Source organism: Vanessa tameamea, chromosome 7 (genome assembly GCF_037043105.1).
Source record: "Vanessa tameamea isolate UH-Manoa-2023 chromosome 7, ilVanTame1 primary haplotype, whole genome shotgun sequence".
Lineage (NCBI taxonomy): Eukaryota > Metazoa > Arthropoda > Insecta > Lepidoptera > Nymphalidae > Vanessa > Vanessa tameamea.
In genome coordinates, this window is record NC_087315.1 from 6,996,310 (window position 1) to 7,012,185 (window position 15,876).

General features: G+C 29.6%; 3 protein-coding genes across 6 annotated transcripts in view; 2 read left to right on the forward strand and 1 right to left on the reverse strand.

Annotated features, from left to right (window-relative positions):
- The window catches only part of LOC113401217 (signal recognition particle 19 kDa protein), a 232,267-nt gene that overhangs the window by 125,693 nt on the left and 90,698 nt on the right, over window positions 1-15,876 (forward strand). The window lies entirely within an intron of this gene.
- Window positions 70-10,716, reverse strand: LOC113401120 (F-box only protein 28). 3 transcript variants are annotated; one of them, XM_026640859.2, is made up of 8 exons: window positions 10,556-10,711; window positions 9,964-10,265; window positions 9,393-9,641; window positions 8,999-9,194; window positions 3,282-3,498; window positions 2,825-3,023; window positions 1,010-1,123; window positions 70-803 (listed from the first exon to the last, which is right to left on the reverse strand). In XM_026640859.2, the coding sequence occupies exons 2-8, from the start codon at window positions 10,237-10,239 to the stop codon at window positions 591-593; spliced, it is 1,464 nt and encodes a 487-aa protein (XP_026496644.1). In that variant the 5' UTR covers window positions 10,240-10,265; window positions 10,556-10,711; the 3' UTR covers window positions 70-590. The 3 variants fall into 3 exon arrangements, with proteins under 3 accessions (XP_026496644.1, XP_026496645.1, XP_026496643.1); XM_026640860.2 differs by having other exon boundaries at window positions 9,964-10,268; window positions 10,447-10,710; XM_026640858.2 differs by having other exon boundaries at window positions 71-803; window positions 9,964-10,268; window positions 10,556-10,716.
- On the forward strand, window positions 10,976-13,927 carry LOC113401254 (max-like protein X). 2 transcript variants are annotated; one of them, XM_026641090.2, is made up of 5 exons: window positions 10,976-11,163; window positions 11,244-11,320; window positions 11,781-11,891; window positions 12,521-12,718; window positions 13,554-13,927. In XM_026641090.2, exons 1-5 carry the CDS (start codon window positions 11,088-11,090, stop codon window positions 13,713-13,715), a joined length of 624 nt encoding a protein of 207 aa, XP_026496875.1. In that variant the 5' UTR covers window positions 10,976-11,087; the 3' UTR covers window positions 13,716-13,927. The 2 variants fall into 2 exon arrangements, with proteins under 2 accessions (XP_026496875.1, XP_026496874.1); XM_026641089.2 differs by having other exon boundaries at window positions 13,548-13,915.

Below are 15,876 nucleotides of genomic sequence, written 5' to 3' on the forward strand. Positions count from 1 at the left end.
ATACAGACTTCTAAAAAAATAGATATTAAATGATTTTGACATTTATCTAATTATTGAGCGAATAAATGTATCATTTGTTTTTAGACATATTCCAAATGTATTTTAGATACATGAGAAACGAAAAAAACATGAGATGATACACAAAGCATGATGCGATTTATTTTTTTATGTATTTCAATATTTTCGAAAAGGAATAGTAGTAAATTGACATTACAGCAAAACTAAAAAAAAATTACCAATTATTCTTGATTCGTTACCATATAAAGTATGTACCACAATAAAGAACACATATGCTACTGTTAGTGCAAATATAATAACTGTGTATAAAAAAAGATCCAATTTAAAATTGTAAAGTATCGCATATCTGTAAATTTTTAATCCATGAATTTGAAGCTTTAACATAAAGTTAAACATTACTCACCAGAATTGGCAGAGAGAAGAAAAGAAAATATAATCAGTTTTTATTCTCTCCTGTAAAGTACTTAATCTTTATACACATTCACACCCTCTGCACTAACAGCAGCGTATAAGTTCGATGAAGCGTCGCCGGTGAGCGATCGCATACCTCGACGTCGGTGGTCAGGTCGTTTTCATAGCTTCCTAGGTCTAGTGAGGCGGCGCTTTTTGCGGTCGGGCGTGGCGTCGGCGGACGCGCGACGGCGCGTGGGCGGCGTGTGCGTGGTGTCGTCGCTGTCGCGCGGCTCGGGCTTGGTCTCCGTGGGCGTGTCCACGTCTGCGTCCGCGCAGTCCTTGCTGCCGCCCGCCATCTCCTCGCTTGCGTCCGCACTCGTACCAGCCGCCCACTGAAATATGATGCGTTAATTCCATTATGTTTTGATTAAACATATTAGTTAGTTTTCTCTGTTTCTCAACAGATAAAAATAAATAAATAAACGAAATAATGTTGACGCTCTTCGTCATCTTCACTAGCTTAACATTATTCTCGTAGTTTTTTTTTAATTTATACACACTTCGTTCGACTGAAAAGTATATTTATTATTTGCCAGACCTGTGCCAGCGCCGGCGAGAGTCGCAACGAGGCGCCGCACTCGGCGCAGAGCGGCGGCACGGCGGGCGAGCGCGAGCGCCAGTACTGGAGCTCCGTCTTGCACTTATTCAGCTCCTGCAAATTTACAAGTCATAATATAAAAATGGCGATTTACTCGGTAATTGAATATTTTTGCAAATACTGATATTTTTGAGCATATAATTCACAAATTATCTTTCAATAAAGGTACATTGTTTTCACACATATACTCTGGGGTACAGCACATCTTTCTCCTATTACCATTTTTAAAGGTCTAATATTCTTAAAAATATAATACACTAGCAACCCGGCCCGCTTCGCACAAATGCAATGCTGGTACTATATATACTACAGAATGTTTTACAACATTCACAGTTTTTCAGTCATAAGAGAATACAAACCACTATGTTCCTGCATTTTAAATCTGTAATATCTTCGAAAATATTCATTCAAATTACATGCTGTAAACGGCCATATTGATCTATATTAATGTATTTAAGTACCTTAACTACATTGTGAATTTAATATAGAATATAAATATATTGGATAAGGATTAATGCTGTATGGCTTAAAATCGCTTCGAAAATAAGCCATTATTTCTCGTAAAAAGTAAAGGATAAAAAATTGTTATTGTGGGCTATCCCTAAGATATAGACATAATATACCATCGCGAACTTTTTGCAGACCTTTTTAAGGTGTACAATACTACTGCCAGCGTTTGCAATATAAGCTCAAAAAAATAGTTTATTTACGACCACTTCAGAAACCTCTAAAATCATCTGTGTTTCTCTACTATATTGTGCATGTATTTTACATATAAACCTTCCTCTTGAATCAATCTATCTATTAAAAAAACCGTATCAAAACCTGTCATGTAATTTTAAAGATCTAAGCATACACAGGGATAGACAGCAGTAAGTGACTTTGTTTTATACTATGTAATAATAATGATGATGATCAGCACATAAGCCTTTTGTTTTACAAACATATTAACATCCTCAGCATTAATTATAGTTACCGATGACATTCAACTTGCCACGGACAACAAACAATTAACAATCTTCACACTCTTAGATTTCAGTCTCACGTTTAATACGATACGTTATATACACGTTTACGATAACTTGCTGAGTGTATTGTGTTCTATTAACATCGGTGATACATTGGTTTCGAAGTTATGTAATCGACTGTCACTGTAAACAGCGCCCAAACAAGTTGATGAAACTTTATCATCACGGCGACTTGCCCAGTCCAGATTGTGGTATCTCAAAACGGCATGCTTTCTCAATTACTTTACTCATTTTTTTAGAAGCAAGTCTCTAATCTTGACGACATTAATATTTCTTTTAAATAATCCCATTACATCATACTGTGTATTGATTGGATGTAGTATATATTATTTAATATGTATTAGTTAATTTTACAAGATTTATTCTTTGTATTATTATAATGTTTACTGTTTATTTACTGTTACGTAGAATAATAAACTACCCACCCTGATCTCAATTTTCAAATGTCCTAAACCAAAGGTTGGCAGGAAGAAATCGCTAGTAAGCGAAAAGGCCGCCATTTGTGCTGCACATATTTTTGTTTATCTTTTTTTTGACGTGCTTTTAATCTATATAGTGTGGTGCACAATAAAGAGATAAATAAATAATATATTGTAAAATAATGTATTTACATACTGATTTTGAAAATAACGTATATCACTTCTCGTTTTGTCAAAATTTGTTTCTATGTATCAATAGATTCTGAGATAGCAACTTAGTTTACATGAAATATCTAATAAGATTTTACCTGTAGTAAAGTTTGAAATTTCCGACTCGTTTCCTCATTCTTTTTATCATAGTCATCTAACCGATTAGCATACTCTAACGTTTGTTTCTGTTGTTCCGCAATCTGTTTTTGCTGTTCCGCTATTTGTTTCTGTTGAAGAGCTGTCTTACGTTTACAACTCCGAAGATCACTTCTTAGTGCTGATAATTGATCATTGTACCTGAAAATCATTTATAAACTGGTGACAATACATAGAATTGACATTACATTAGCAGACTGTAAATTTTCCCACAGCTGGGCTAAGGCCTCCTCTCCCTTTGAGAATTGTTGTCCATTAAAAAAGTAGTATAAAAAACCTTACAATCGTAAAAATCTTAAATATTATTATAACAATGTTAGCCTTCCGATGTTCATAGCACAAGAGTCAAATGACTTGTCAGTCACGTAATGAATTCAAGTATTTGGAACTAGTTCTTACTTCTTCATGCCTTGCTTAATACGGTGTATTCTTTTCCTCAACACCATATTGCTCTGCGGCGGGGGCGGGGAGGGCGGCAGGCTCTCCTCCATGTACAGGTTGAGCGACGACACGCGCCGCTCGGACGTGGACGCGCCGCCCGCCTGCTGGGACGACGACTCGAACCCGCTGGGCGGCGGAGAGTCCAGGCAAATGTAAGATTTACTGCTCTCACCCGCTAAAACGTGTTCATTAAATAAATACTAGACGAACTTGCGTGTTATACATGCTAAATGCTAATGGATTAAACAATATTCGCCAAGCATCTATATTTCATATGATTAACGCATACAAATCTATACTTTTTTATTTATAATAATGGAATTTAAATATTAATTATTATAATTAAGAGTTATTATTACGGTAACCATTGATTGTATCTGATGTCCTTAAATATAAAAAAAAAAACTAATAACGTTTTTACAGGTGTTTATAAATTTCAATTTTGGGATTTTTATGAAAAGATTTATACAAGAAGTAATTAAATCAAACAAAACTATTTGATTATCGTTCCATTTAAATAACCCAATTTCCAACATTTGTTTACAACAAATCAGCTATATTATCGACATCACAACAAAATTAAGAAATTGTGTATGCCGATGTTGCATTTTCGAAAGGTGCTACGAACGATACAAAACCAGCACAAATAAACCATTACTTGCATCTAAGATTGTATAACAAATAACCCCACGTCACTCAATCAGCAATAATGTTTTTGCTTCGACGCTTCATATTTATATAACGATTAACGACTGTAGTAACGTTTAGAGATAGAAACTACTTACAATACTACATCTGTTTTTAACCTGAAACTTAATTAAATACCCAATCATTTGAAACAAGTTATAATTTACCATTAACGTGTAGGCGAACCATTTCTACACATTAGTTTGCTTAAATCAACTTACTTAGGCTTATTTTACTTCAATTGTCCGACTATAAAAAATGACATTTGATTCTGATACTACGTCTACTAATCTTTTATTTTAAATTTTATCAGATTAAAAGACGTATCATCTTTTTAGCCAAACACTTGAGAAAGTATAAGCAATATTTTTAGCCATGTCAAATATGTCTAGTCTAGATATTACAACAGAATCGATACAATGAGTTTGATTAAATTGACGCACTAAGAAATTTTAATCATATATGTATTTAAAAAATAATGTTATCTTATTTTTTGCGAAAATAACCTTTAAAGTTGCCAAGATAACGTCTAAAGTTAACTTATTAGGTTATTTTCAATACCTATAAATATGTAATTATTCGAACGCCTTGACATTACTATGTTGTATTATAATCAATTCGATATTTTGATAATGAATGTAACAAATATGGCGCATATAACCGTGCAACGTTAAGAGGCTTCTGGATCCGAAACTGGGGGCTGTAATGCATATTGAATTCGTAGAGGATTTAAAAAACTACATAGTTGCATAGTTACGTACAAGTACATTATTCATTAATCATATAAGAAACTCAGACTTACGAGCTAAACTGCGTCAATTCACAGAATTTATAATTTTCACAGAATGTCTCATTTTCAAACAAACAATACAATCGTCGCTTGAGCAATAAATCCGTCAAGGAAAAGTCAAAAATCCAAGCAGATTAAAGCGCTGTACGAGAAATCAGGAAAAAACAATTAATTGAATACTATATTGTTAAAATTGGGATCCAAATACAAAGATAAATAAAAACTATCGTTATTTTTTGTGTATTTTGTTATTACCGTTATGCAATAGACAAAGCAAAAAGAACCGATATTGAGTGATCGTGCTTTTTTTGTTATTTCAGCTTGCTATGTGTAATCATCACCTCACGATCGTTACCTGATCTCTATAGCAAAAAACGTCCAATGAATAAAATCTTAATTTTTCGAGGACGATCGTAAATATAAATAGCTGTGTCAAATGATTTTACAATCGTTTTTGTGATATTCTTGAAATAAATACAAACATACATAAACTCTAAAGGTGTTATAGCTTTGAATAGATTCGTTTGGATAAAATGAAGACTAAATGTATAACAAAAAGTATTTGTATGTAATTGTTTTTTTTATTTAAATATTGTTAATCACGTCATACCAAATTTTCGCCCACTACTTAGTATAGTATTATTATTATGAAAATATTTTTTGCGAAATCAAATAACACTTTGCTTTATCATGTATTATGTCTGACACTTAGATCAATGTACAGAATTTTTACGAAAAAATATCCATACTGAATTGCTTAATTTTGTATGGACAAGCGTTCGATATCATTATTGAGCCTAAAATCAGCGATGACAATGTCAATGTCTGCCATTTTGTTTTCGAATTAATGTCATTAATTGGACGCAAGTAGAATTTGTCTTTTTTTTAGATTTATATTACTATGTACCGAAATGATGCAAAGCCCATATGGTTTGTTTGATTATAGATCTATAAACCCCAAAAAAACGCATTTATATTGGAACTACATTTCTTGGGCCAAATCGATTTTTATTGTCATAAAACATATAATCAATTATAGGTTACCTACCTAATGCTCGTCAGTTCTCTAAAAATAATCTCCTGTATAATTAAGAAACTAGTTCTATTTCCTTACATTATATTTTCGTTTGATAACGTCTTTCGTAATAACAAAAATAGTAGTATCCAATCGCATTTACAGTAACTTTTCTTTGTAATTTTTCTTCTAAATAGGTTTGAAAGATATGAGCCACTGTAATTACAGGAACCATAATAGTACTAATAACATAGTTCCCAAGGTTCATTGAGCTCAGTCGATATAGGGAATGATCAATACTTCTTACATTGCCAATTATTTTTATTATATTTCTTTTTTTTATTATTAAAATTTTAAATAAATTTAGTTTCCATTGCAGAATGAAATATATGTGCCAAAAAATTACGTTAAATCAAGGAAATTATTGTTTTGTTTTCTTAACAGTTTTTTTTCGCTTTCGTACTAAAGCATATTCAAAGTTAATTTTTTTACCTTAAACCTAGTTTAATCTGTAGTAGCATTATGCAAAACCTCTGGTTTAGGCATGCCCACTCAACAGTTACTTATTATACTAAGCATTGATGTGTTTCGATTTAAAATACAAATGAGTTAGTACAATTATATAAATAAAAACGAAATGGCGCATAAAACTTTAGATCCCATGATTAGCATAGCATACAGCGCATTGACGGAAAGGGATCTTTTAAACTATTAGGCTGAGGTGACAGTATACCAATCAAAACGCCTATTTGCCCGTCTGCTTACTAGGTAACTTAGAAACGAATGGGCCGTTTGATACTCATAAACAACAACACATTCAAAACTATTATTAAATATATCACGGTGATGTGGTTTTGTTTCAAAGTTTTAAATACATCGTTATCATATTCATGGAATATTCAAATATTTGATGTATTACATTTTGAAATTAAAAATATTGTGGTAACCGTAGAAAAACAATCAAGAGTCTAAACCGCAAAAAGATAATACATGCATTACTAGTTTGTAGCCCGCGGCTTTGCGTTTTAGGGATCGTTCGTCAGGTGTTAGGCTAGGCTATAATATGTCGCTTGCAAAAATTCGTCAAATTCGGTTCAGGTTTGGCCGTGAAAGAGTAACAGACAGACGGAGTTACTTTCGCATTTACAATACATATCAGTGTAGATTGTAGGTTTTTATTATAAAAAAGTATGAAACAAATGAATACTATTTTATATACGTATTTTTTTTAGTCATATCATATTATATATTTACTATATTGTTTATGTGTTAAAATTAAATTTTCTAGACTAAACATACACCTTAATAGTTACTGCATTATGTTTTATAAACACTTAATGCAGAATTACAAATGAAATAAAAAAATAAAAGACAAATAACCAAATTTAACATTGAAATGACACGATAATAGTCGTCGTGATATTGAATAATCTATGTATGGTATGCCGTATGGTCTCGTGAAAAAATGGCGTTTTAAAAGTCGGCGTAGTTGATATCGAAACTTCGTAAGTAAAATGTCATTAGGAATATATGAATTTAAAGTTTGTTTTTATCTACTCCTTCTTAGATTACAATTGACTACATTGGTTTACAGTTTCAGATCGAATATAAGCAAAATAGTACATTATTTGTTGCACATAAACAATATGAAAATTTTCGGTACAAGCGTTTTTGAAGCGACCGCAGCTATAACTACATACATATTTAAAAAATATTTTTGGTTAAAAACTGGGAAAAATATAACGAAACTTTTTTAAGTGATACAAAATTTTAATCCTCAACAAAATCATAATAAATAAAATAATTAGGAAGATCATTATTCCCTTTACCCTTTGAAAAAAATAAAATATCTCGGGATAATATCCGTATATAAACGGGCAGCGAGTTAAGTATAAAGACATTACGAGAATTAGACTATTGGATTAAATCTAATTTACTCAACACAATACCACTTAACGTCTTATATAAAAAAAAGCGCTCAAGTCAATAAGGCAATTTAACGATTTCAATTAAGAAGCTTTTCGGCTATATAAACCAAACTAAAATTTTGCTCCATTAAAAACCTTCACTTGTATGATAAAGTATAATGATTTTATTATAAAAAAATAATAACTTAACAACCAATTTGTTCTAAGAAATATAGGTATGTACGAGAACTATGAATCATTTTGTCATTATGTTATTGATAGTGTATTAACATTTTCTGCTGTATCATCTTCATATCAATCAAAATTTTAGAGATTACATTAAAGACCTTTACTATTATTAAAGAAAAACAATTTTAACAAGTCCTGAAATACTTATGACAGTATTATAAGTGGGATAGTAAGTCTATCTGCTTATCTGATCATCAAATTATAACAAAATACGACATTGACTAAGATACGAATAAAGACAATTGTAATTATCAAATTTATGGAAACAAATACAACTCAAATGGATATTGGTAGTCAGTACATATGAAGCCATTATAATACTCTCTGAATAATTGCCTAACAATGTAGTAATTGTTTTTTCTTAAGCAAAAATGAGTTTGCTTTATATAAGTATTTTACCAGAGAATTGTTACACAATAAACATTCCAGCCAGGTTGTAACTGTAAATATTGTTTTAATATAATGGACCAATATCAGTTACAATAAAAAAATCTGTCTAGATATATTATTAAAGGGGCTTACAATTTTGCAGCAACATGCAGATACAATAAATTAACGCAAGCAATGATATGTTTAAATTTTAATGGGTTAATTTCATGTAATTAATGTTATATGATGTTATTTTCCTTATTATGTTAGCAGAAGTTAAACAATTATTGGTTATAATTTTTCTGTATATATATATTTTTTGTAAAAAATGTATCTTTTATTTGCATTATGCAAGTCATAATAAGAGAACTGGTAAATAATTACATCTATTAATGAAAATAATAGGTAGAGCTAAATATAGTAATTAGACATTTGTCTAAATGAAACAATTGATTTTAATGATCTATTAATTCATAACATGATTTCACTGGTATTATATACCACTAATTACTAAACTACTGTTACATAAATTGCTAGTCACAATTGAGAGAAAATTTAGATTGTTATTCTTATGTAGATTTAAATTTTTTCTGTACAATGATGACTGTTAAAATCAGTATGAAATTTGAAACCCAAAATATATTAAGTATGTACTTACGTGAGAAGGCAGTTGTGATATCAAAGAAATCCGTGCCAAAATATGTTATTTCAGGCAAGTTGGGCTCAATATGCTCTTTGAAATATTCCATGGCCATCGTTGTTAAATCAAAAAGCTCATCTGTTACTTTATAAGGCCTTGCTAATTTTGTTGTTGTTTTCAGATAAGATAGAATACTGTACACTTCATCAAGGATCTAAAATGTGCTTATATTATCAATATATAGTATCTTCATACATATATATGTTATTATGTTAAAAAATATATTTTCATTTTTTTAATAATACTTAGCTATAATTCAATGCCTTTAAAATCAAATTGAAGATAAATTACTTTTATCATAAGTACATAATACAATATTAATAAGATTCAGTTACAAAGACTATACAATTACCTCCCCTGGGAAAAAACAACAGTGTTTCCTTTCAATGTGTTTGCCAAATGTCATTTGTAATAAGCTTAATCTCATGTGCAGGGTTTCAATAATATCAGATTCACAAGCAAGTGGATGACTCCTTCTTGCAGACTCCCTTCGAGGCATTTTAGCTTTGATTGCTTGGAATCTATGAAGCATCTGATTTTGTAACCGTTGAAATGTTGAATTCAGAATACTACTACATACAGTGTTGAATTGACGATTAACCTAAAATAATATAATTTATAGTTTGGTCACCTTTTTCATTTTTAGATACAATTATATAATAAGGTCAATGACTTCAGTTTTACATATTTTTTATAGTATAGAAGATTTATTTTTTGCTAATTAATTTCCACATTTTGTTTAAATATGGAGATTTTATTTTCGACATAGTTGAAGAGCAATAATCAGTCAGATTATTTATCTCACCTTCTCATGTGACCCTTAATCTTAAAGTATCATTGAGTCATTTAATTGTATGACATAGAGATCCAACTGTTTAAGTTAAGGTTATAAAAAAACTAAATCAATCACCAAATATATTTACCATTCTAAGGTGCGAGACACTTTTGAATCCCAAGTAGCGAAATACTTTTTCTAAAACTTCGATAGGCAAATCGAGCAAATTAGTTGAATACGTCTTAGGTGCCGGCACTATTACATTTTTATTGGATACACCGTGTGGCGAAGAGCCCCCAGGGAGTAAGGCACTGGAGTGGCGTGTTACCCGCGCCACGGTTACAGGCTCTGCGTGAGATGGCCCAGGACCATCGTTACTTCCATTGCCACCTCCGATACTACTCATCTGCCTTGTCGACACCATCTTGCTCGATTATTATTATACAATTACTTCTGAAAAAACTTTCTCCTATAGCAAGTGCACACTTCTAGCGAGATGAATTAAAAATATTTTAATATAACAAAACACATTTTTTTGTAAATAATAAAATAATGAGGCTATCATATCATTATACACAATGAATGTAGTAAAACGATATCTAAATCCTTTAGAAATAATTTAAAGCACTACCGAACGATTCTAAAATGGTGGCCATTGCTGGCTGGGTCACTTGCGTATTCAAGTGGGTACAAATATTATGTATCATTATAAACTATAATATTTCAAATAATACACTCACTCAAGAGTTCATGCACATGGTTTGTTTCTTTAAAAATGAATTATTATATTAACAGATATTAAAATAAGACGCAATTGTAACAACAGCGCTATGCTTTCACAAGCAATATTTTTTTGTTTGTTGGAGTTCGGTTCGAGAGAAAACGTTCCATATTCCATTCAATCAGACATTCATAAAATTCAAATCCATTCAACTTAACAGGTCTACCAAAATGAAAAATAAAAATATTTTTTCTTGTCTCAAACTAAAATATTATGCTAAATAAAAATTAAAACTATTTTTATATTTGAAAAAAACCTTTATTACATTTTGGAACGAGATTCCTAAATTAATTATATGAAAGCAAAGAATGAATGAAAAATCGATTTTTAAATCGATTTAATGCCAGTTAATATCCTCGTATTTATTATCTGTCACACACACAACTACACATGATAAACGTCATGGAGACAAATCAAAAACGTAATTCTATTTTTCTATTTTCTTAATGTTAATTAATTTTGATTTTAACCTTTAAATTAGCTTATTTATAATGTATTCTCGCTGTGGCAGCAGTGGTTCTATTCAAAATATACATCGAACACCGTCTTCATCCAATCATAACTCAGGTTAGTTAAGTACAAAATCATATGTTTACCAATTTGTTTAGGAAAACTTTCAAATTAAAATTGATTTGGTTATTTACTAGAGGATGAAGATGACAGTGGTGATAACAAAGCATCTGCTCTGAGCTTTAAAGAAAGGCGGAGGGAGGCTCATACTCAGGTAAAATTATATTTTTTTATAATATTATATTGTTTATATTTAAAATAAATAATCAAGTTTTATTCCTTATTCCTAATTTTATAAATACTATTTTTTATATAATACTAATTGCTAAATTAAAATAAGTATTTTCTATTCATATAGTATATGAGATAAACAGACTTTGAAAAAGTTTGACCAATTACCATGTACCAAGTTGCACATGTGTGTGACACATTATTTTATGTAGTATTCAACTTGTAGTTAGTTTGATGGCACTCCTGCACCTCAACTTTGTTTAACCAGTTGCCACTAAAAATGTTATATGAACACAGACAGGACAACATTGGCTTAGCTAGTTATATATAAATTTCCTTAATATTACAATGATAGCTTAATGTTATGTAACCATTTTTATTGATGTTTTTTGTAAATAATAATATAAAATGACAATAATAAAAAATTACTACGATTATATTAGGCAGAGCAGAAGAGAAGAGATGCCATTAAAAAAGGTTATGATTCATTGCAAGAACTCGTACCTACCTGCCAACAAACTGATGCTTCAGGATACAAACCCAGTAAAGCTGCTGTAAGTTTGTTTTACAATAAAATAATACACAAAATGAAATTTTAAATTACCTTTTATTTAAGAATATTTGCTTAGTATAGTTTTTGTTAATACAATATGTTTTTACTAGACAATTTAAAAATAATAAAATTGAAATACATTTAGTCTGGAATAGGTTAATTAATTTTATTTTTTTTACACTATTAGCAAAAAATTATAACTTATAGTAATATAATATAATAGTAATAATATTTATATAATCAGTTAAAAATTAAGATTTGTTAGTTAACTAATTATGAGACAGATATACAAAAAATACTAGTCAATTTAAAAATAAGACAATTAGCTGGTACATATTTTTTTATATTATATTTATAAGATAATGTTGTTAGGATTGAAACAATAAAGGACTGGTAATATTTTTCTAAACTTATAGGTTGAACACCTCTTTTTATCTAAATTTGGTTTCCATTACACTTTAAAAGGTACCGGATAGGCAAAAGATACTACTAGGTAGTTAAAATAAATATATATAATGAATAAAACATATTATATAAGAATGCTGTAAAGAAGTAACTTGTACATTTTTAATTAATAAGTTTGTATTGTAGCTTTATATTTATAATTTATTGAATAATCATATGTTATAGGTTCTTCAGAAGTCAATAGACTATATCCAATACTTACTTCAACAACGGCGACGGCAAGAGGAAGAGCGTAATGCGCTCCGGAAAGATGTTGTCGCTTTACGTATAATGCAAGCAAATTACGAGCAAATAGTCAAAGCACAACATTCAGTTCCTGGTCACAACGAACAGAGGCTAAGCGACCAGGATAAATTTCAAGTCGTAAGTATTTTTTTTTTAGAAAATGTCGCTTTGTCCACATTTTCATTCGAAAAGGTTATAGTTGTATTTGAAATCCATCAAAATGTCAATATATCGATTACACGATATAGTGTAATCGATATATTGACTTTTTACATAATATAACACATTTTATAATATCTGTATGCAATACAATATATATTATAGAACACAATAAAAATCACGTCGAGTTCCAATCCTTGTGTTGTGGAGTTTTTTTATTAATTATTGTAAGTCCTTGTATTCATTTCGAAAACAAACATCCAGACAAGGATACCAAGCCTGTCGGTTGCCCGCAGAGCCACCGCATTTTAACTGTTAAAAAAATATTTTTTTATAAATTATTTAGTTTTTAATCACTTTGACTTACCTGTAAGTCGGATTATAATGATAATATTTATTATCGATCGTTATAAATTTGGTGCGATCAATCTAACAACTTACGGAAATCTCTTGTTTTAAATTACGCACAGTCTACAACAATTTAGTTTTATTCAAAACAATCTGTTATACAAACTGGATACATAACATAACTCTTTTATACATTTTTCTGTATTCAATGATTTACTCTGGCGGCCCTGAGGTAAATGCATGAAAATTTAGATATTTTTTATCTATATGATCATTTTGTTTAAATTTAATATGACAATGATTTAATTTAAATCACGCAATACAATAAAATAAATATACTTACAAAAAATTACATTATTTACACAGTATACAGTTATTATGTAGTCCTATTATCAGGCAAAGATAAATTAATTGAATTTTTAGGTTATGTGTTTTACCTGGAAATAAAAACATTCTTTAGTTCCAGGGGATAATGGATAAGCTCTTTGAATCCTTTGAGTCGGTCCCAACCAACAATTTTGCCGAGTTCTCTGCAGGCGTATTCAACTGGCTGGAAGAATATTGCAAGCCTCAATCACTTCGGACTTTGGTGCATGGTGTGTTACGGGAACAAAATTATACACCATAGTTATAATACAGTTTAACAATTTCATATATGAAAACATCACAGCCATATTTTTACTCTTAGTGAATATATATATATGATTATCTAATAAACAAGAGATAACTCAAATAAAATGAAATAAAAGACGAAGCTAAAGATAATAAAACAGATAATGTTTCTATTCATATTTTTTATCTATATCATAATATCGTCAGTGCCTTGAATATTAAATAATTTTAAAAATTAAGAAAATTGTTATAATCCTTATAATTAAACAATCCTTCGGCTCATTCGCAAGAATGATGTTGATTATTTACATATTATGTAGCAAATTTTAAATAGTTTTAAATTGTTAATGTTGTTTTATTTTTAAATTTTGCTTTGTAATATTATTAATGGGAAGAAATAATTATTGTTTAATTTGTTAATTTTTTTTTTTTTTTTCGAAAATAACGTTGGACAATAAAAAGCGTATAATTTGTAATATATTCTATAATTATTATTATTGTTGATTCTACGTTATTTTTTCTTTAGATATATCTAAGAGTTATGATTAAATTTTTAAATATATATTATACTATCAAAAATATTCATCTTCTTTCTTATTAAAAAGATGTATGTATAAAAGAAATCTGTGATTAAAATAAGTAATGAAATTTTCATTTAATAATAATGACAATGTAATTATTCTATTGGTCACAACTAATTATTGTAGATAATTATCTTAAGTAAATATGTATGTATGTATATTTAATTCTATTTAAATATAGTTCATTTAAATGCAGGTACATTTGAAACAAGCTTGTGGCCGGGTGAATCTTTACAAACAAATATTTTCGTTTATGATTCAGTAATAATTTTGTGCTCATTTGTATTGATATCTTACTCACAGTGTCGTTTATTTTCGTTGTTGTTGTTCGAATACGATGCTCTATTCACGTGAATAATGGATTTAAAGAAAACAATTTTTGTTTGTCATGTATCATCTATCTCAAGAATGTCAGTTTCTACGTCACAGACAATAGAAATAATATAATTTAAGAGAGCCACTGTATAACTAAATATTATATTGAATTTATTCGGACTGATTGGGATTTCAAATGGCGACGCCTTAATGGCTCCGTCACGATCGTCGACGGTATAGGCAATCAAATAATAACTAGAAAAAAATCTTGAATTCGCTAGATTATTTTATTTAAAAACTAAAATAAATATATTCCGGTTTTTATTATACTGTATGTAATTTGTTATATATTTTAATGAATTTAATATAATATTTTAAATCAAATAGAATGACAAAACAAGCTCAATGAAATGGCTCTTTGAGGTTGTTTCTAAATATACTTGTAACAACACTTCTAATTCAATTCTTTTTCTGTGGGTACCCCTACGTTTTGTTATATGTATAAATATTTTTATTTTTTTCCTTTTTTATGACAAATAATTCACACTTGTATATAGTTACGTAAAATATTATACATGAAAATAAACTTAATGCAAAAATATTGAAATATAAATATTTTTAGAATTTACTTTTGGTTTATTATTCACGCACAATTGAATGGTATCGACCGGCTCTCTTTTGAACGAAATTTTTAGAGGCAAGACAGGCATCTAAGAATATATCTTAAATAAGGTTGCTATACACCTAAACACCATTTTAAATCAACAGTTTTGCAAAGATTTTTTACTTAACAGAGGAATATTTTACAACATCGCTCAATCAATCGTAATACCATTTCAATGACCTGACTTTGTTAAATCAGTAAACGCGGTGATTTAAAAACTATTTTTTGCGTATACGTCTTTATTGTTAAGTATATATAGTGTTGAGAGTCGGGTTTTAAAATAAAAAGTAAACGAAAACATTCCACTTCCTTTTTAAGACGACAACGATACGCCTCTCTATACGACTGGAGAAATAAATAAACATGTGTGCCTTCGAATCTATGTTAATACTTTATTTTATAAATTAGTACTTATTGACACGCATGAGTGTAAACAGGTGTAGATCCTCTTACATATCTAAGGTGAATTCGGTGAAGATTTGTATACCATATTTAAAAAATATATATATCTAAAACATAAAAATTATATTACGTAGAGATTCGAAATACTTCCTGGGGTATCGGGAGTTTACGCTTAATATGAGAACACCCAGTAAATATCCCACTCAAAGGCAAAG